General features: G+C 38.7%; 3 protein-coding genes and 1 long non-coding RNA gene across 23 annotated transcripts; 1 reads left to right on the forward strand and 3 right to left on the reverse strand.

Annotated features, from left to right (window-relative positions):
* Positions 1 to 140: 140 nt before the first annotated feature.
* LOC124191071 lies at positions 141 to 8,049 on the reverse strand. Of its 20 annotated transcripts, none has more exons than XR_006873268.1 (24): positions 7,985 to 8,049; positions 7,745 to 7,823; positions 7,595 to 7,666; positions 7,055 to 7,376; positions 6,854 to 6,990; positions 6,264 to 6,785; positions 5,656 to 5,783; positions 4,856 to 5,598; positions 4,583 to 4,670; positions 4,389 to 4,518; positions 3,638 to 3,735; positions 3,296 to 3,350; positions 3,095 to 3,218; positions 2,773 to 3,033; positions 2,579 to 2,706; positions 2,488 to 2,516; positions 2,137 to 2,207; positions 1,884 to 2,049; positions 1,693 to 1,811; positions 1,373 to 1,545; positions 1,099 to 1,297; positions 977 to 1,032; positions 662 to 779; positions 141 to 543 (listed from the first exon to the last, which is right to left on the reverse strand). It is a non-coding gene; the product is annotated as an uncharacterized LOC124191071 (long non-coding RNA). The 20 variants fall into 20 exon arrangements; XR_006873266.1 differs by having other exon boundaries at positions 2,137 to 2,313; XR_006873271.1 differs by having other exon boundaries at positions 2,137 to 2,706; positions 4,856 to 5,039; positions 5,117 to 5,598.
* Positions 8,050 to 8,443: 394 nt separating this feature from the next.
* Positions 8,444 to 13,142, reverse strand: LOC124191081. The gene is made up of 4 exons (XM_046584061.1): positions 13,132 to 13,142; positions 12,957 to 13,062; positions 9,232 to 9,427; positions 8,444 to 9,168 (listed from the first exon to the last, which is right to left on the reverse strand). The coding sequence occupies exons 3-4, from the start codon at positions 9,398 to 9,400 to the stop codon at positions 8,648 to 8,650; spliced, it is 690 nt and encodes a 229-aa protein (XP_046440017.1). The 5' UTR covers positions 9,401 to 9,427; positions 12,957 to 13,062; positions 13,132 to 13,142; the 3' UTR covers positions 8,444 to 8,647.
* A 924-nt stretch (positions 13,143 to 14,066) lies between these two features.
* LOC124191075 lies at positions 14,067 to 19,134 on the forward strand. Its single transcript, XM_046584054.1, has 5 exons — positions 14,067 to 14,559; positions 15,817 to 16,032; positions 16,124 to 16,755; positions 16,849 to 17,100; positions 17,161 to 19,134. The coding sequence occupies exons 1-5, from the start codon at positions 14,460 to 14,462 to the stop codon at positions 18,949 to 18,951; spliced, it is 2,991 nt and encodes a 996-aa protein (XP_046440010.1). The 5' UTR covers positions 14,067 to 14,459; the 3' UTR covers positions 18,952 to 19,134.
* On the reverse strand, positions 19,105 to 20,056 carry LOC124191080 (homologous-pairing protein 2 homolog). The gene is made up of 3 exons (XM_046584060.1): positions 19,813 to 20,056; positions 19,515 to 19,745; positions 19,105 to 19,449 (listed from the first exon to the last, which is right to left on the reverse strand). The coding sequence occupies exons 1-3, from the start codon at positions 19,966 to 19,968 to the stop codon at positions 19,222 to 19,224; spliced, it is 615 nt and encodes a 204-aa protein (XP_046440016.1). The 5' UTR covers positions 19,969 to 20,056; the 3' UTR covers positions 19,105 to 19,221.
* Between the last annotated feature and the right edge of the window lie 24 nt (positions 20,057 to 20,080).

Genomic DNA, 20,080 nt, shown 5'->3' on the forward strand with positions numbered 1-20,080 from the left:
TTAATTTAATAACAAATAATTTAATCAAATTTATATTTTATTCAATTAAAATTAATTTTATTTAATAAAATTTTTTTTAAATTTTATTTGTAAATTTTTTTTTAAATTTTATTTGAATTTATATAAATTTTGATTTCGAATTTGAACGTTTAATTGTATATTTAACGAGTTTTATACATGATTTGCTGAAACAGCAATTAAGTTTACAAAATTAAACAAGTAATTTCAGTTTTAGGTTTCAAGTATGAAGTAAATAATTGAAACATTGCTTTAAGACAACGAAGACAACCGCACAAAGTACTTTCACCAACATAATCTGCAACATACCACATTGATAACCAAAATATCAAATAGTTTGAATTATAAACTACACAGATGAAAACAAATAAGACAAAATATTTTAGTAGACAAACAAAATTGCACTGGAAAACCAACTGTAGGATAACATCAGCATCAGCTACTTCAAAAATTTCAGCAGATACAGCATAACAACAGCTTGAACAGAAACCAGACAGCAAAACCACCTTCCATTTCCACCAACTCCTGTGAGAAAAAAAAAAAAACAGATATCATAGTTGGCAGTTGTATCAATTATGACTGATTATTAGTTTCCAATAAAATTACACACTTCCCGTGTTACAATAATTAACTCATAAAATACCATTTCAGAAGTTATCTTGCATCTATGCTCCAAGTCTCCCTGCAACATTTCTGGAAAACACCGGCTTCATGAAATACATGCAGCAGATTGACATTTAATTTAACACTGTCACCAAGTCCTGTTGGGATAAAAGCATAATCATTAACTAGATGTAAAAACAATGTAAGACAAGAAAGAAAACAATCATGTCACAAAATTAAAATTTAGATGAAATGCAAGAGCAGAAGCAAAATCTTTAGCGAGTCGGAAGACAAGATTGCATAAAAAGTTATTAGAAAGGGTATTTTGGTTTTAGTTTCATCAAAAGAAACTTACAAGTCAGCTCAGATTGATCAAGCAGGCTACTATCTTTTCACGAAAACTCTCCCCCCCTACAATATTTTGATCAGACTTCATGAATCTTCCCCAATTACAGCCGATAATCATAAACAAACTACCTTTTCAAATGTCTTTGTTGCTGTTACACTGCAAGTAACACTACCCCTCTTCAGGATGACACCAGCAATGTAGACTACTTCCAGAAGCTTCAGCTAAATTTGACTTGAACTCGCTTTCACCAGCTGGCTGCAACAAAATCACCTGCATGACAGCAATGAAGTACAGCCTTTGCCATGTCCTGAACATGGCGTGGAACACCTGAACATAATTTAGAAAATCAATTGCATTATTGCAGGGATATTTATACAATTTAAGTATCTGAATGGGATATACCTACAATCAACCCACACAGGTAACAATGGACAACATTTCAGCCAAATGGACTGCAGTTGAAGCCAAAGTGGTCAGATTATTAGGTAAGTACTATATCTATACACACAGATCGATAGATACTTTCCAATTGTTAACTCGAGTGGATGTCTGCAAAAGCCAGGTGCATTACTAAACTAGAAAACAAAACATTTTATAAGTTACAAATGTAAAAAATAATTTCTACAAAAACTTTCTTAATTGGAAACATGAAATAATATGTGACAAAGCTTTATAAACAAAGGTACTAACCTACTGGAATTAGCTAACAAGTCCTTAATTACCTTAACAGATTCCCTCCTTTCAACACATTTGTCTTGCAACATAATAGGACCCTCACATGGCACAAGACCGTCTTCATGGCACGGCAGCGACCACACTGTGGAGAAAAGGAAATCACCTGCTTTAACAAATAGATTGAAATAGATTAGCAAATGGGCTTTTCAAACACTCCAAACTCTCACGATTCACTTACTTGCTTTAAATTGGTTCACTATCGGTGCAGCTTAGACGAATGACGAGAAAATAACTCATCTTTTGACGAAACATGCAACATACAGCAAGAGACGACATTTTGGGAAGGCAGGTCGCATGATCAAATTGAATTGCCAAATATAAATTGAAGGAACTGTCAATGTTACCTAATATTTCACATAGCACAGAATTTCATTGGTAAATTGTAAAGTATGAATTAGAATAGTAAATTGTCAGGTAAGAAAGTAACTCACAATGACTGAGGTGAACGCTATCCAAGAACGTCTCGGAAGGAAAGACAAGCAAGCCATGCTTCTTTAAATTTCTATCAAAGTACAGTTTCATGCTACCAAAAAAATTGTTCTAGCTCATTCCTTTGACTTATCATTCTCAACATTTGCCCATCATCACCCCAAAGGAAAACATAACCTCTACAATGTCAAGAACAGAAAATTCAAAACTAATTCGAAAAAATGTGTAGGTTCAGTTACGTAAAACCACAACTTAGGATTTCACTAAGAATTACACCAAAGGTAAATAAAGGAATTTACTCTCTAGTCTTCAATCATCGACACTGAAAGCGCGCTTCTAAGGATTATACTTACATTATTACTCTTTATCAAGTACTTGGTTTCTGCACAATAGACAATAGTCAAGCTCAGACGAGATCAGATGATTTGCCCAAGTGGAATTTACCTTTGGACAAGAATAGCTACTTCACAATTGAAATGATTCCTAGGGGAAGCATGAGAAGATTAATATAACAGCAATCCATCATCTTTCTTCAAGAGGCTTCAGCACCATTTGTTTGACTGATTCTTTACCTAAAATATTTGGACATGTCAAAGACAAACTAGCTCTAATCTTCAAGAAAACATTTCTGTACATACCTCATGTCCAATGAAGTTGAAGACCGTAAGCAAAGTGAATGTAGATTCACCAACACCAGAGACAATAGCAGCTTATTCCGAGTCAAGCACTCCTTTCACCATCTTCACATTGAGCAGCAAACACCATCAGTCACCAGCTTGAATTAATCTACCTTTCAAAAGTTACGGAAAAAGATTGTTTAAGCTTTTGAATTCAGTAGAAAACAATTATTTTGAACAAAATATTGGACAGTAAGCTGCATGGCCCTTGCACATTTCCTCCTGAAGTGGATGAGAAACATTAAAATTAGCCAACACAAACAGAATAGAAAAAAAAACTTACTTCAAAGTTAAAGTACTTCTCCATGTAACAAAACATCCCAACATGCAGTGAAAGTCTTCAGAAATTGTAGAGCACTCCACAACAACACATGGAGTTGACAAGTATATATTGTAAGCTTTCAGACCTGTAAATTCACCACACAAAACAATAATATTGAAGAACTCAAGCAGTTGATATGGCTTAACAAGTTGGGAAAAATACCCCACAGTAGCAATCATATCCCTTCTCCTACACCCACTCAGCAAGATATGATGCGCTGTCAAAACAAAATCGCAATGAATATATAATTCCAACAAAAAGGCTTTACAATGTCAACAACAGAAAATTCAAAACTAATTTGAAAAAAAAAGGTATAGATTCAATCACGTAAAACCACATCTTAAAATTTAATGAAGAATTACACCACAATTAAACAAATGAATTTACTCTCTAGTCTAGTGTAGTTGAAGCAAAATGAAAATGGATGAAAATGTGATGAAATATCCCATACAGAATATATTGAATTAGACTTGTTTTAATTTGGAAAACATAAAAAATAGTTACCATTCCATTCAAGTTTCTACTTTCTAGTACGAGACGACATTTCTGCATACGGACAGCACTTTCAGGACACATGGTCAGACGACTCACTGGGAGTGGGACTAAAATTGTAGACAAAATAACCTTCAGATTCACAGACGACTAGAGAATGCATCTAATTCACATTACACAATAGCATTCACAGGTGACAACCAAAAAGAAATAGGCAAATACCTTTGATCTTCACGATGCAAAACTTTTAAGTTCGCTGACATGCTAAAACGCAGACCGTGCAGCGTCCCAGTTCGACAGTCTGCACCTGAATGCCTTGACATATGTACTGACTGCAACACCCAACACCAAACCCCTCTGGTGGACGAATTTTAACCCCACCTTTTGACAAAATTCTAACCCCAACCCATGCCCCAACCTTTTGAACAAAAAATTTTAACCCTACCTTATAACAAAAATCAACAACTTGTAATCGTAATATTTATAAAACGTAGAAAAAAAATTTACCACCTTCGTTTCATTGGCTATTACTTCAAAACGTCGCCATAAGGAAATTCCAACCCCAAAAACTGCCCCAAGCCCCCAACCTTGAGAAAATTTCTAACCCAACCTTTTGAAGAAAAAAAAAAACTTAACAAACATCAAAAACCACTGCTTATCATAGATACAAGACCAAAAAGTTGATAAAATGTAAAAAAAAAAAAAAACTAACCACCACCCTACTACTTCAAAACGTCGCCATAAGGATTATCAGATCACTTACATATGAGTTACTTCTGCAGGTTGGCGATATTGGACGATGTGGTTCACTGACATGACAAGTGAACTTATACATGAATAAACCACCGATCAGTTATCCTAGGTTCTCCAGAAGATGGAATGAGAGATGAATCCTTATAAAGGATGAAAATAATAAGTTTCAGCAATTACTTTAATAAATCTAATTTTGGTTGTTACCTGTATTATTTTGATGGCACATTCAGTAGAATAGAATGATTTTGAACTAAAGTGGACAGTAGGCTGCACAACTCTTAATTTTTTCCTGCTGAAAGTAAAAGAAACAAAGATTATCAAACATTTACACAGAATTTTAGAAAAAATGCATGTGACGAAACATCCCAACATGCAATTAACCTGGTATCATTTAGGAAATAGAGAAATAAAAGAGAACTTGGGAAAATGTTCACCAAACTATCATTCAATTCATTAAACTAAAGAACACTTTGATACCTTAGAACTAACATGGGTCATAGCAGAGCTCCATCGGAAATCGGTAGACGAGTTGGAGATGTTTCCGTTATTCTACAGCGCGAACAAAACTTCACCGGTTGTCAGTTGCATTTTCTGATTTGGGCTGATAGTTCATCTATGTGATCTGAATGATTCTTATTCCATATGCTCGGACTCGGATGATCTATTTGTGATTTATAGCTGGCCACTCTTCAACACAACTTAATTGTATTCGATCACTCGTTTCCAATATCTGCGTACCTCCAGGGAATGGAACGTCGTTTTCTCCGCCGCCTTCTTTCTTCAACAAATAATTGTGCTGTCCGTGAACTGTTAATCCTGTAGGCTTAACTAAGTTAGAAGAGGTCAACTGCCTGCGGTTGTTTGGTGTCAGCTCAAAATGTCATCTTCTCTTCTGTGTCGATAGTCAGCGCTGAAGGTTGGTCGATATCTATTTCTCTTATCTTGTCGCGATTATTGACGTCGTATACGGCACCAATAGATTTGGGACGGCAAGTTGGTGGAGACGGACCTCCAACCAGGATACCAACAGAAATATGACTACCGATTCTGGTAGCGTTGATCGCATTTAACCTAGAGCAACTCCAAAAGAGAACTCGTGTTGGATTGGCCACAACAACTGAAGCCTGGGTCCTGTTATCTAGCGCACGACGAATTGTTTGTGAACTCACGTATATCCAGTAGAAGTGCTGCACCACCGGGTCGAACTCAATACCACGAACCTTGAAACAATAAAGATGAGCGTTACAAGAAAAATTCGTATTTGAAACAACAGATACCACAAGGTAGATACACGATGGCAATGCCTTCTCTTCATTTCTTCTTCCTGTGTCGCACCGTTTTCACATCGAAAATATCGATTTAGAGATAAGTCACAAGCAGGTCGGGAGTGGTCCGGCGCAATTCCCTATGGGAAAAAAGAACTTCGTTATCCGGATTAGGAGAATTGGGGGCAGACTGAAAAACACAAAATAAAAACCAAATATTTCATAACACCCTGAGCCACATCCGTTGTACGGTTAGGGACAACTTCCGGATAGAGTTCTAACCGGTTGTGCGACCATGGCTTAATGGTTATGACAACCTTTCAAACCCCTCCACATATTCGTTGATGTCCCATATGTCTATGTTATGTCCCTCAATATTACCTATGGCCGTCTGTAAAAAAATAACTCATATACATAATAATGCATATACTAACCTCCTCCTACTAACCTAACGAACTCTCACTCCGACATCTACTAACACTAATGCACCGCAGCATTTAAAAGAGAAAAAAAAAACTTCAGAAAAACAATGAAGGGGAAGCCAGATCAATTACCTATCGCAAGACGTTTGGCGAAGAAAATTGAGAGGGGAAAAATCACAGGAAATACGAAAGTGTCACCTTTAGCTGTCGGCTCTTTCCCGTAGTACTGTTGACTGCAAAATATTAACGATGAATAAAACGTTTGAAGTCCTTTTCCCACTTGGCGTCTAGTGGCGGAAGTAGTGCGGTGACAAGGGCAGCAAATGGAGTCGACGCAACCGGCCAAACAAATAATTAGCAAAAAAACAGAAAGGGCGAATAAGCTCGTGATCCGAAGATTAATCGGCAGCAGCTGCTGAACTGGAGATCATTTCCATGGAAGGCCACTGTTGCTGTTCCCGACTGTCGCTCATGCTTCACAATTACTGTCAAGAGAATCAAATTGAAGATGACTAAATGCGGTCAATCAGCTGACGGGGAAAGACAGTTTGTTCCCAGTTGGAGTTGTTCTCAGTCGAGAGACTGGATTGCCATTATCGCAAACTTGAAAATACGAATTTGTTCCTTTACATCCTACAGGAGTCGATTTTGGTGTCGATGGTAGGACGTACTACTTCACTTGTTTATCAAAGGTGCCCCAATGGCGCTGTTAAATGCGAACTGAATGAGAAGAAAGGTAAAACTTATTGATTAGTTTTGGTTCTATTAAATTATATGTCTGCTCTTACTTAAAGAGAAGAGTTTATCCACTTCTAATTTTCCTGGTGAAATCTTTTGTTAGCTGTGGAACTGATGCAACTTGTTGTACTGGAAGGATGGATGCACTGGCGACGAAAGTCTTGATCAACAATTTATCAGTTAAAACCTGTCGAATGAATAACGAACTAATTAGACAAATCCGAAACAAAAAGTTAACATATAAAATTTACACAAGTTTCTTTGGGGATGGCCAGAGGTAGATTGCGCTTGCCATTTGATATACTCTAGGTAGATGTGGCATATGGCCAGCCAACTGCTGAATTTTCCAAACAAATCTATCAGGGGAACTGAGTTCAGCTTAACCAATTTGATGGGTGAAACATTGTCTAGTTTCCAGAGTTAGGATCAAATGAGCCAAATACATGCATTTATTGCCAAGGCATTATCGAAAGCAAGCAGGCACTGCACATGTGAAATGTTACTCCCAGGCCTCTGGACGACGTGGTGGACACTGGACAGAATGGTTTCAAAATCTTGAGCTTCAAAATTCATCTACACATAAAAAATGACACAAAACACTTCCAAGGTTACTACACGAGAAATGGAATTTAATTGAATCTATAACACCACTGAGAAAGTAGCAAACACTCAACATGAACCATCCAGATCCAACTGGAAGAAGACATGACAAAGTCTAAAACTCTGAATCCCAGATTCCCAGCAAACAACCCAGCTAACATCAAAACCCCTATCAAAGGATAATAGCGTACCTTCGTCTAAGAAGCAAGCTCAGGCGATCTGGCCTACTAGAGAACTGTTAAGTTCCATATTTTAACAGGTGCCTGCAAACAACATCATAAATGCCATGATCCAAATTTGTATAATGTTAATCAACAAATTCAAATTTAAAAACATTGTACATGTTAAATGTTATTCAGCTTCTGGGATCTGGATGTGGTGGACAGCATGGTTACAAAATCTGCTAGCATTAAGTTTCATCTACACATACAAAATGGCATTTAAACTTTCGGGATAACTTCACGCAAAAAAAAAACAAATTAATTGCGTTCACAATCGTCAACTAATCCCAAATAGAAATACATCGGCCAATAAACCCAGCTAACAGAAAACCCAACGAGGAAAAATGGCGGCTTACTCACCTACGCTTCAAAGAACAGACTGACTCACTAACAGACATGGCCTAGCAATGTCCATTCCTTCTGAGTTGCTGACAGAAAAACCAAGAAGAAGAAGGTAGGGCTAAAGGGCTAGCCGCCTAGCCTAAGCCCCAAAATTGAATACAAATCTGGCCGCCAGATGTCCTCAGTGTCCAAGCATTAACCATTGTCATTATAGCCGATGTAAACATAACCATTGTCAATTTTGTCATACGATATATAAAATGGATATAGTAACCTCAGACATCAGAGCTGATGATATACCATGATGAATTGATTGATACTCTGGTAACATAACAATGAGATAGTATATAGCCACATACAACTATAGCTCTGAACACAGTACTAACAAAATAGTAACTTGTTACTACCTCTCTGCTTCCGGTAAGCAAACCTGGGCAGTAGGGGGTTTCGTCTAAATAAACATGATAAGAATGAACATTGTCTGTTTCTAAAATGTCCTTTATATTTCGAGAATAACAAGCATGTTTTTTATTTGTTGATTTGTTCTTCATCTGAAAACAAATAAGATAATGCATTGAAAGCCGAATTTGGTTACAATAAATGGATAGTAGGCCTTTAAATGGATAGGGAAACGATATAAAAGGAGAACCTTGACCAAAACTTTAGTTCATACAATTGTAGCTAGTCGTCAAAGATGAACTGAACACCAGGAGAGGAAGAGACGAAGGGAAACCTTCCAAACTGGGAAAATCGGTTGAACGATTGCTGGGGAAATCTTGAGAATTGGAAAGCCGATTCACGTTGTGGAGGACAAGTACAAGTCGAAGCCGACTGAACGAATCTTGGCTTCATTCTCGTCGGGCGAAGGGGCGTTCTGACAAAGGAAGTCGACGGATTAAAAATGGAAGATTGAGAGACAAGACGGGCAGCGTTTTGTCCATTCACGAACGGGAAAGAGCTCAAGCGATCAGCCGAAATAATAGCCAAATCATCGAGATCATCAAGATCGTCTAGGTCATCAATTTCTCTGCTATCGTCGCTGACGAAGATAATGTCACCAGTGGCTTGTCCAGAGGTGGAGACAGATCCTACATTGGATGGCCTCATCGGGAATCGGTTAACAGGAATGGTATTTTGTTTAGCTTGGAAATTAACTTGTCTTCCAGACAAATCTGTGGTGATAATTTGGAAATCGTCATCGTCTAAATTAAAAAAAAAAAAAATGGAATGGGTGAAACGTTCACTTCGAAATAAAAAGAATTTACCAAAATCAACCAGCTTTCCATTGGCATCCAAGACATTGACTCGACGTTTTCTTACAACAGGATTCTGGCCGATTTGGTTTCCCAAAGTAGAAGTAGAGGATCTTTTCATAATTCCATCCGAGTAGTTTCTTACGGACGTCTCGGAGTTGCTGGATTGGGGTCCTGCCATGGCACAGGCCACGGCGGCGGCAAAAATCTTTTGCAATTGAAAGAAAAATAATAATTTTGTTTTCGAGTGTTGTCAAATTATAACTTAAATTTAAACGGATATGAAAATGTAAGTCTTACCACTGCGAACTTCATAGTAAACGAAAAGGATGCTGAAGAATTTCAACTCAACAGTCAGAAGACGAATGATGATGTATCAACCAAATACTGTTCCCTTTTATACAACAGATCGATACAGGAACCGACTCTAAAACCAACATGATCACGTGCTGACCTGTCCAACCAACTTTTACTCTCGCATAGTATCAATGTCCCCCAAATCTGGTCACTATAGTATAAAGCGGTATTGAGACATCGCCCACTTTATAAGAGGAAAAAAAAGTATGCTGGTGGAATATAGGCTAGCAAAAACAAGTTGTGATAACCAAAAATGTAAAGTGATATATCCTGCCATTTCTTTGTTTCGATTGCATATGCTGGCCTCATTCCCACCACTTTGCTCAGTTTGTCGCACTGCCGCCATTTCATAATTCATCTTTCAAGCCAACAAAAATAACTTTCGGCACGAAATCAATTTGCCGTTTTACTTTGTCACAACCAGCACCTTTCGAATAAGATTGATGGTTGACGATAGTGTTGGAACTAGTTCCGACTTTTTACCTGTTCAAGTTCAAAAATAATTGATACTACGAAATTTCTGGTGTTTTTGGAACTGTATCACATATAACGTAACATATTCACCAAGTTCTAGTTATGTTCTATACCCTCCCATTATATCATTGTATCATGTAAAGAGACACAAAAGCTTAACAAATCCACAGGTTTCACACTAATTTCTTATTTTCAACAACGTTAAAATGTGGCATTATAATTCCTAATTATACCACATTTTTTTACGATGACTTATCCGATACGCATTAAATGTTAAAAAATATGTAAAAGAATAAATAAATGAAATAGAATAATAAATAAATAAAAGTTCCCACTTTGACACATGACCTCAGCAATTAACCCCTTCGGTTCATCAATAATAAAAGCAAATCCATGCAGAATCAAAGTACGTATAAGCAAGTTAGAAAACTACTTTTAAAACCATGCATCAACGATTATTTTTTTTAGTAGGGATATCCCAACAATAATTATTATCGCACATCACTAAAAGAAAATCTTTATGCTTTTAAAGCATTATTACTTCAATGTGAAGCTTTAGCGTTGATGTTTCATAGGTTGCTCAACATCAGCAATGAATCATGGCAAAAATTTTCTTTACAGATTATTATATTGTCATACGAACACTCCGGTTTACTACAGTACAAACATTTCTTTGAAATTTGAGAGAATATCAAACAAGTTATTTGTTTCCGTCTGCAAGCCATGAAATCTAAACGGGTAAGAGAACGCAAAGGGTGCAAAATTTGATAATGGATAGGGAAACCATAAAAGAAAAACCTCAACCCAAAATCTAGAACATAAAGTTTAGATCAGTCGTCAAAGACGAACTGGACACCAGGAAAAGAAGAGACGAAGGGAAACCTTCCAAACTGGGAAAATCGGTTGAACGATTGTTGGGGAAATCTTGAGAATTGGAAAGCCGATTCACGTTGTGGAGGACAAGTACAAGTCGAAGCCGACTGAACGAATCTTGGCTTCATTCTCGTCGGGCGAAGGGGCGTTCTGACAAAGGAAGTCGACGGATTAAAAATGGAAGATTGAGAGACAAGACGGGCAGCGTTTTGTCCATTCACGAACGGAAAAGAGCTCAAGCGATTAGGCGAAATTATAGCCAAATCATCGAGATCATCAAGATCGTCTAGGTCATCAATTTCTCTGCTATCGTCGCTGACGAAGATTATGTCACCAGTGGCTTGTCCAGAGGTGGAGACAGATCCTACATTGGATTGCCTCACTGGGACGCGGTTAACCACATTTTGTTTAGGTTGGAAACTAACTTGTCGTCCAGACAAATCCGCGGTTACTATCTGTAAATCGTCGTCGTCTGAAACAAAAACTTACTAAGTAAAAGTGGTTGACTTGAAAATGATAAAGAATATTTTACCAAGATCAACTAGTTTGCCATTAGCGTCTATGAGACTAACTGGTCGTCTCCTAACAATCTGCTTGGCATTTTGGTTTACCATAGAGGAAGCAGGGGATCGTTTCACGACTCCATCTGCGTCATCGCTGACTGAGGATGCGGAATTGGAAGTGGCAGATTGGCCTGCGCTTGTGGTTGGCGGCGCGGCCATAGCGCATGCCACAGCGATGGCAAAAATCTTTCAGAAATTAACAATATGTAAACATTAAATTTCTTAGAAATGAAAAACCGAATAGGTTTAAGACTTTACCACTGCAAATTTCATTGTAGACGAATGAGATTTCCAAGAAAGCTTCAGAAGAACTTGTATGTCTAAGCAACTGAACGGTCAAAAGACGATTGGTGATGAATCTTTCAAATTCGGGCCCCTTTTTATACTGCGGAACGACACAGGACGCGACTGGGAACCAATAAACATGTTGACCTGTCCAGCCAACTTTTACTCTCTCACCGTATCAGTGTTCCTCCAGACCAGTCAATATGAAGCGGAATTGAGATATCACATTATAAAAAACGGAGGTGGAAAAAAATATACTGGTCGAAAACTTTCTGCAGTTTCTTTCCATCAAATGACCTCATTTCCAACCCTTTTTTCTGTATGTCACCAGAGTTATTTTGTTACTCGCCACAATAATGGCTATCAATAGGAAATCAATTTGCCTTTTAATTTTCTTTCAAATGCCACCAGCGCACTAGGTGTGGAAGATTGATGGTGAAACGTAGACGAAAACCAGTTTTGCTGTTTCTCCTACTGAATGTTATACCGTAGGAAAACAATGGATGAGAAACCACGAATTTTCACTAACCACTTACAATTAATCAACTTAGACTGAATTGTACCATCTTTGTATCAATTACAAAGAGAAAAAGTCGCCATAAAACATAAATAATTCTTAAAACGTGCGCTATGATTGCACTATTAAAGTTTATGAGTATGCTATGCATGGCTATCGGATTTCAATTAAGTAAGGACTCAAAAGACGTGTAAACGCAAAGCCAGAATTAAAGTTAAACGGGTCATGGGGGTTGTATGATGTAACACGACTTTCTCCCGCGTCTGATCAAATAATAACAAAAAATTCTGTTATTTTCCTTTAACAGAAACAGTGACCTATAACTTCAATCAGATGGAACAAATGCGGGTTTAGTGCCTTGTCGGCCCCCATATTGAGGTAGGAAGTTTCCGCAAATTACAATTTTTTTTCTCATCAATCCACACTGGTGTTCTTAAGCTCATTTCAACAGTGAACTATAGCTTTCACTTATCACCTCAAAAGAGATAAAATACATTCCACCTTTTCATCATAGAAAGTGTTGGTGGGAACAAAATGATGGGACAAAAAACGAGTCACCCACATTGCTATTATTCTTCCGTTCGTGGAATTCATAGCTTGATGACTGAGGGCATTGCGTCACGTCACATCCGAGCACTACAGAAAAAGAACACGTCAGAAGTTCCTACCTTGGGGTGATAAGGTACAGCGCAGTAGACGAAATTTAAATGGAAGTGGATGAAGGACAAGTCGTCGCATTTCCCTTCACGGCTCAGTGTCGATATGTATTGTCCCCTGTTAATAACAGCGAAAATGACTTCTCAATGTCGTTTTTAGTTGTCTGATCAATGAGTAAAATATTACCGTTGTAAAGATAGTTCCGAATTCGTTTAACTTTCCGTAATAACAAGCTTGGAAATTTCAGATGAGCGTTCTAGCTTACCGTTCCTGAAACAGAAATTGTTCTGAATTAAAAAAAATGTCTTTTCTTAATGAGAAATGGTATCCATTAGCCGAACAGTCAGTATTTTTATTATAATTTTTTTTTATAACCTGAGGATCTGATGTAAATGCGGCAATTTTATGGTGAAAGGGGCCATCACGAATTCGCACGGGAGTCCTGTAGAGAAGAATTCATCACGCAATGTCGTTTTCATTCAACTGCCAGTCTAAGGAAATTAGAAATCAGATACGCAATAAGTGGCGGAGTACCTACGCGTCTTGATGAAAGTAATGTAGGGCACAACTAGTGCAATGAAGGAAAGGACGATTATCATACCCTGGCTTTATTTTAAATGTGGAACATTGCACTGGCGATGAATTTATGGACAAGGTTTTGAACTTTTCTTTTTATGCATTTGTTAATTACTTTAAAACGTCCGTCAAAATAACAAATGTTAGTGCACATGCTATGATTCACAATGCTAATAAAAATAATGTAACTTGCACCCATCACAAAAAACAAAATATAAGTAAAAAGTTTTTAAAGGTTAATTTGCTTAGATAAAAATCTGATCATTAAAAAAAAATCAGTAGTAGCAACATGGATTGGTAGTCTCAATGAACTGACCATAGCTACTTAAAACTGAAACCCAATATCTTAAACTATCTTGTGACATCAAGAATGGAATAGGAGATCCAAGTATTGTTCATACGAAACAAACAATAATAAAACGAGAAAAGCCAAGAAAAAAAACAATCGTCGTCCGCTAGATGCCTACACCAACACGAAAACACGTAATAACATTGCATTAGTGTCACAGTAACCCACCCAGTCAAGAAAACAACGCTTGCGGGAGTTTGAGTCGATGGGAGGGGTCTCTGATGGGGCGCCAGTAGAGAAGCAAACGCGAACCACGGCAGTTGTGGGTGCGTGTCTGTTTAGCCAATTTTCGTTTGTTTTGTGTTCCAACGAGTGTGAGCGACCTAACCGAGCGTTCAGCGCCACTCCCGCAAGCGCAAGGCAATACCGTTCGTTCATCCCCACCTCATTCCGCACCCGTTTTCAGGAAACAACTCAACCTGCTTCAATACAAAATACATTTGTCTTATGCGGGAGCTAGTCGGTGATACATTTCAGTGGTTTTTCCGCACTTTACACGAATTACATTAAAGGTGTTGAGACGTGTGCGTTGCGTGCGCGCGCGCTGCATTTAAACTCAGCGGGAGGGCCCCCCCATCTCTCCCCCTCGATGGAAGATATTCTTAGAGGAGAAACCTTCAAGACAATAACAAAAGAAATGAAAGGCCTCAAGTCATCCAGCATCAACAATATCCACGACTTCCTCCAAGGCGAGTCTAATTGCTATTTCTTTGTTCATTTGCTAAATAATTAAAGTAGACGGTATTTGTTGTTTTGAGGAAAATATTTCGATTGTAAGCGATCTGTGGCTTAACTCTGTTATTTAAAGAAAGTCATGTGAAATAAAAGGACATGGAATAGATGGAAAAATCCAATTACGTTTACCGTTGGTGTCCACTATAAAAGTTCGTCCAAAAGGTCTCTCGTTTCAATGTCCTCGTTAGGTTTAGAACAGTTGGAATTTACGTATTCTCCACCGATAACAAATAACGCGGAAATAATAATGTTGCATTCTAACCGCAAAATGTTCCCAATGCTGGCCGCTGACGTTGTGTGGCAAGAATAAAGATTTTTCGATTGCATCGATAAGAAAAGGGTTGAGAATTTTTACGTTTTTTGTAAGTTGTAACTGCACTAGTTCGTGCCAATATATCTCGTTAAACCGCAGACCTAATCTACCCACCGCATCCCAACAGGAAGGTTTAATTTCATTTGCTTGTCATCAATGCGTGATGTTCCCATTTTTACGGAATAAAGAAAGAACTGATTTTATTTCAGCTATGTTGGTTGCTTCATAATAGGTTTTTCTGTCAACCATCAAATTTCGAAATTCAAAACCAGAAATTCTGATAAGCTATTTAAAATAAAAAACCTTTGCTTATTCCCGAGAAATAGTCACGTTCGCTGCGCCCGTAATGACGTCACTGACCTTGCTAGAACGATAAATCGGCCTTCGAGTATAACTTACAACAACGCACGGAACGCAGCGTAAAGGGCTTGCCAACGTAAAAATGATTCATAAGCAAATATACAAAAAAAAACAGAGAGTCGATGCGAAACAATAGGTTCTTACCTTGCCCATTCTTCAGCTCCCAGGTGTGAGAGTAACTCCCTTCGACACTAATGGCCAAGGCATTCTTCATTCTCTGCCGATCCTAAACACATCCGCTATTTCCTCTTCCAAATTAATGGAAGCCAACACTATGGAATTCTTCAATCGCCTAGGAATCCGTTTCTGTTGAAAGGAAATACAAGAAATATTAAAAGGGCGGAAATACGGTCTTAATGTTAGCAAAACGCCCTACTTCCTTGAAGGTGGACGCCCTTCTTTGGCCCAAAGCGGATATTATTACCACGATGTTATCTGTCAAAAAATGCCTCGTAACAAAGGCGACAATATCGAAATCAGTTTTTGTGTCTCCTGAGTTCATTGACCAAATCTAACATTACAATATTTTCTTGATTAGATGCGCAAACGTTTTTGGAACAAACCTTGTCGTCGGAGAAACTATCGCGTTTGGCTTTGGAGCACCGGTCGAGACTTGCTACGAAACTTTCGTCTCTGATGAAAGAATACGAAAATCATCAAATGGAAATGTATATTGACATGTCACCTGCTCTTAAATCTTTTTTCCATTCGTCTGACGCTTCATCGTCCGAAAATGGGTCCGAAAGAGAACAAGGTAAACAAAAATAAAAAATGAAATTATGTTGGTTTTTTTTTTAAGTTTTGCATCCTTTATAAAATGTAATTGTTATTTTTTTTATTATTAGTACCTGGTTCCGAAGAGTTTTACGATGTTCCCAACAGAGATTCGGTCCCTGACTTTGACCAGCCCCTGGCCGAAGATCAGTGCGACGCCCCTCCAACTACAAATTCTTTACCACCGGCTCCGGAGACGAAGAAAAAAGGATTTATGCATCGCTTATTAAAATCTCGGAGTAAAGCATCAGATTTGGCCTCCACATTCTCTGTGGCGGCTCTCAAGGCCCAGCAAACTCGGTCGTCTTCTGACGAGGACAGCAAAAGCCGGAGGGAAAGTGAAGATTCAGACATACTGTACGACGACGCATTGACCGTGAAGCCGCCAAAGGAGGAAGAACTCTTCTATGACGATGCTTCCGCCATTCCTAAAGATTCTGAAAATGTCAGTAATAACATGTATACTAATGAAAAGGTCGTCAAAGTACCAGAGGAAGAAAATCTGGTCTACGACGACGCTTCTAGAGTCAACGACACCAGCGAGGAATATGAATACGTCGCTAATCAAAGTATCTCTTCCGTGCGAGAATTACAAAACAATAACGACAGCGACGGCATGTCCATGAAAAGTGGAGTTAGCGAATACGGTGCTAATGCATCCATTCACCGGTGGCACATAACTGCGTCTGAGGCCAAAGCACAGGTATACAGTGCACTACATTTGTTTTCCCTTTAACTACCTATTTTCAAAAAACCGCAGTCACAATTAATACCATATTATTTCTCGTTCCCAAAGTCCTTGCGATATGGCTGCATGAAACGACGAAACGGCCGAAAGCTGCTGTCTGCCTGGCGACACTGTTACTCGGTGCTTCTTCCGACGCATCTGTTAATGTACGCCAACGACGGGGACAACCGACCACGGATTGTCATTGCACTGACAGAACCAAACATTAGAGTCAAGCGAGTTGTGAAACAGGGTGTTGACACAAAAAGACTCAAGACGCACCCTTTCGTCCTACTCCACGAAGACCGTGCCCTTTACGAGGTCAGTAAAAACAAATATTTTTCAAAAAGTAGGAATTCACTTAGCTTACCTGCCATGTAGATGTCCACCAAGAGCCGTGAAGAAACTGAGGAATGGATTATGGCTCTCCAGGCTATACTCACCCAAGTCAACGATCCTCTGGAATCACCAACAGAGAAGATTGATGAAGATTGTTACACCGATTACGATCAGCCATTAGAATGCACTAAGAAAACGGAACTTCAGAGCCGCATGGAGAGCATTCAAGGACGCAATCTTCCATCATTACCAGCAACTGAGCTAGAGAACAATCTTCTTCAACAGTTGAATAAAACTGGCAAAACCAATGGTAAAATGAACACACTCTTCCGATTCAGAGGTCGAAGTAGCAGCAGCGAAGAAGAGCAGCAAAGCAAACGACAGAGTGTTGAAAGCATTGCGTCAGAAGTGGATGAAGTCTACCAAGAATTACCAAGTCCGGTGGCATCGACGACGCCTTACTCCAGTGTAGAGAACCTGAAGGAGTCAACAGAAGATATTTATAACAGCGTCGAAGATGTTAGAAATTCCACTCACGATCTCCCGTCAAATAAAAACTCGGCTGTAAGTTCAGTGCGAGGAGGAAATATTCAACACTCTCGTAGCCTCTCTGACGGATTAGTTACTTGGCCGAATGCACCTCCAGAAGATCTTCCAGTCTACGATATACCTTCTCCTACAATTCGTCCGTTGAGTACTATAGGCGTTTTATCAGATGAAGCTGGATCAAATGGTACCACAGGATTTAAAAATCAGCGACAAGAAACAAAAAGAGGCTTCATTTTCACCCCAAAATCTCGCAATCAATCCAGCTCTGGGTCCATCAATGCTGTCTCTGAATACCGCCCGGAGGTGTACGACGTGCCAGTTAATAATCCTCGACGAATATCCATAGCAGAAAATGAAAATGAAGCGTTATTGGCGTATGATCGTGTGACGACTCCTCCCCGAACTGTTATTCCACATCCGGAAGTTAAATCGCCAGCATCGCCACTCGCACCAACTCCTGCAACTAAAAAGGTTGCTCGTTATTGGCAGGAAAAAGTCTGTCAAGTGGACGGGCCATCAAACAATTTTAAAAAAGATACCTCGCCTCCGACCAAGTGCTTTCCGAAGCCTTCATCTGTAGAAAAGGGCATGCCATTAGCTGAGATCAAATCTGTGGGGCGGTGTTTCTCGCGAATATCACCACAACGAGCACCGTTGGCGTCTTTGACGGAATTATTGGCTTCTTCAAAAAATGGAGGCGACATTCAAATGATAAAGCCATCTGCTTTCAAAGCTAAAGTTGCCAATGTAAATGGATCATTGACCGGAATCAAAGAAACAGGGGGTAAACAGGGGAAAATGTCCTATTCTACTTTTAATCCCGGAGTAAAAGCTAGCAATATTGACAACTCTAACAGTAACAAAAGAGAGCCACCTCCAAGACCCCCTGCGCCCATTCGTTCGCCTTTGACCATTAAGACGGGCGAATCCATAAATTTAGCAGATGAGCTGAATCGAAAGCTTATGCGGCGTGTGATGAAAAACGAGGAAGTAGCCTCTGGACAACTTCCAACTGAATCAAAAAATTTGAATGATTCAACCGTTACGATTATCAGTAAACCTAAGAAAGAACTATACAAAGCCAGATGGGCGTACGTCGCTACAAACAATTTGGAGTTATCGATTAACAGTGGAGAAATTGTTCAGGTGCTCACCAAAAGCGGAGCCAGCTGGCTAGTCCAAGCAAGAAACAGGAAAGGTCTTGTTCCTAAAGAGTATCTTGTTCCCATGGCCGCAAATGCTTTATCCTTGACCAAAGTGGGTGAGGCTCCCATTACAGTCTGATATATACCAAAGTCCTTCGACAAAGTGTGATGTCTTTGTTTAAATTTTATACCGGCACAGTTTCCTACGCTAATTTTCGTTGTTTGACACACCAATCTTTAATTTTTGTAAACCATAGATGAAATTCTTCAGAATGTAAGGCTTTGGTACATGTCCTGAATAAATGATATATTGAAACATCAATAATGAACTTGTTTTAAAATAATGTTACCAAACCCTTGGACAACAGAAGAGAATATTTGGTTTGGTGAAAGGGACAATACAGTTTTCTTAATCAGTTTCTACTCCAACTTCTTCGAGCAAAGCTTTTTTTCCCTTGGGGTAGCTTTCCAAAATCTGGTCAAGCATATCTCCACATATCCTCTTTCGTTTTCGTAACTCAGATGCAGTCTTTTCCTTTATTACACACGCTTTCTTGAAGTCAGCAGCAGAAAGTTTCACTTTATTTTGGGACAAATCCTTTAGCTTTGATTCCATTGTTTCATTTTCTTCACACAGCTGCAAAACAAAGACAAGTTCACCTCAAAGAACATAATAAGTAAACAAAATAGAAAACAAAATACCATTTTCAGTTGAGAAGTAGCTTCTGCTATCGACAATGTAGAGTTCAGAATTTTCAGCTCACTTTCAGCTTTTTTAATGAAAGCCTCATCTTCTACATTCTGTCTTGTGAGTTCAGATATTTTAGCATCTATTTCAGCGATATTCAAGTCACCAGCAGGTGACGAAACCAGATCTTGGTTAATGGCATAAACTTTCTGTTTTCCATAAATCTTTTCCATTACTTTCCCAGCCTAAATGTAACAAAGACGAAATTCTACAACATAAGAAAGCAATAAAAATGAAACTACTCCCAAATACCACAACAAATTGATCCAATGTTTTCTGAACAGCAGCCTTCCCAAAATCTTTAAGCTGTGCACTTTGTAAAAGATCGTTGACAGCAAATGGCCTGTTTTGCATGATAAAGTACTGTAATACAGCTGTACTTGTTTTATCCTTGCTTTCTTTAGCCATTTTTTAGTTTTATTCGTTGAAAATCATGCAACTGTTGTGAAACGTGTTGAAAGTCGAAGACTAGAAACCGCCTTCTCAAATCTCAAGTCTCAACGTGCTCTAGATGTTGCCA

Source organism: Daphnia pulex, chromosome 3, assembly GCF_021134715.1.
Source record: "Daphnia pulex isolate KAP4 chromosome 3, ASM2113471v1".
Classification (NCBI taxonomy): Eukaryota; Metazoa; Arthropoda; class Branchiopoda; order Diplostraca; family Daphniidae; genus Daphnia; species Daphnia pulex.

Excerpts from the sequence above, each read along its gene's own strand:
- LOC124191081 (XM_046584061.1), bottom strand. The coding sequence starts at position 9,400 with ATGGCAGGACCCCAATCCAGCAACTCCGAGACGTCCGTAAGAAACTAC. Across the intron at positions 9,169-9,231 it reads TGGAAAGCTGGTTGATTTTG|ACGATGACGATTTCCAAATT; the intron begins GTAAATTCTTTT and ends TTTTTAATTTAG.
- LOC124191080 (XM_046584060.1), bottom strand. The coding sequence starts at position 19,968 with ATGGCTAAAGAAAGCAAGGATAAAACAAGTACAGCTGTATTACAGTAC. Across the intron at positions 19,746-19,812 it reads CATTGGATCAATTTGTTGTG|GCTGGGAAAGTAATGGAAAA; the intron begins GTATTTGGGAGT and ends TGTTACATTTAG. Across the intron at positions 19,450-19,514 it reads CTACTTCTCAACTGAAAATG|CTGTGTGAAGAAAATGAAAC; the intron begins GTATTTTGTTTT and ends TTTGTTTTGCAG.
- LOC124191075 (XM_046584054.1), top strand. The coding sequence starts at position 14,460 with ATGGAAGATATTCTTAGAGGAGAAACCTTCAAGACAATAACAAAAGAA. Across the intron at positions 14,560-15,816 it reads TATCCACGACTTCCTCCAAG|ATGCGCAAACGTTTTTGGAA; the intron begins GCGAGTCTAATT and ends TTTCTTGATTAG. Across the intron at positions 16,756-16,848 it reads CGTCTGAGGCCAAAGCACAG|TCCTTGCGATATGGCTGCAT; the intron begins GTATACAGTGCA and ends TCGTTCCCAAAG.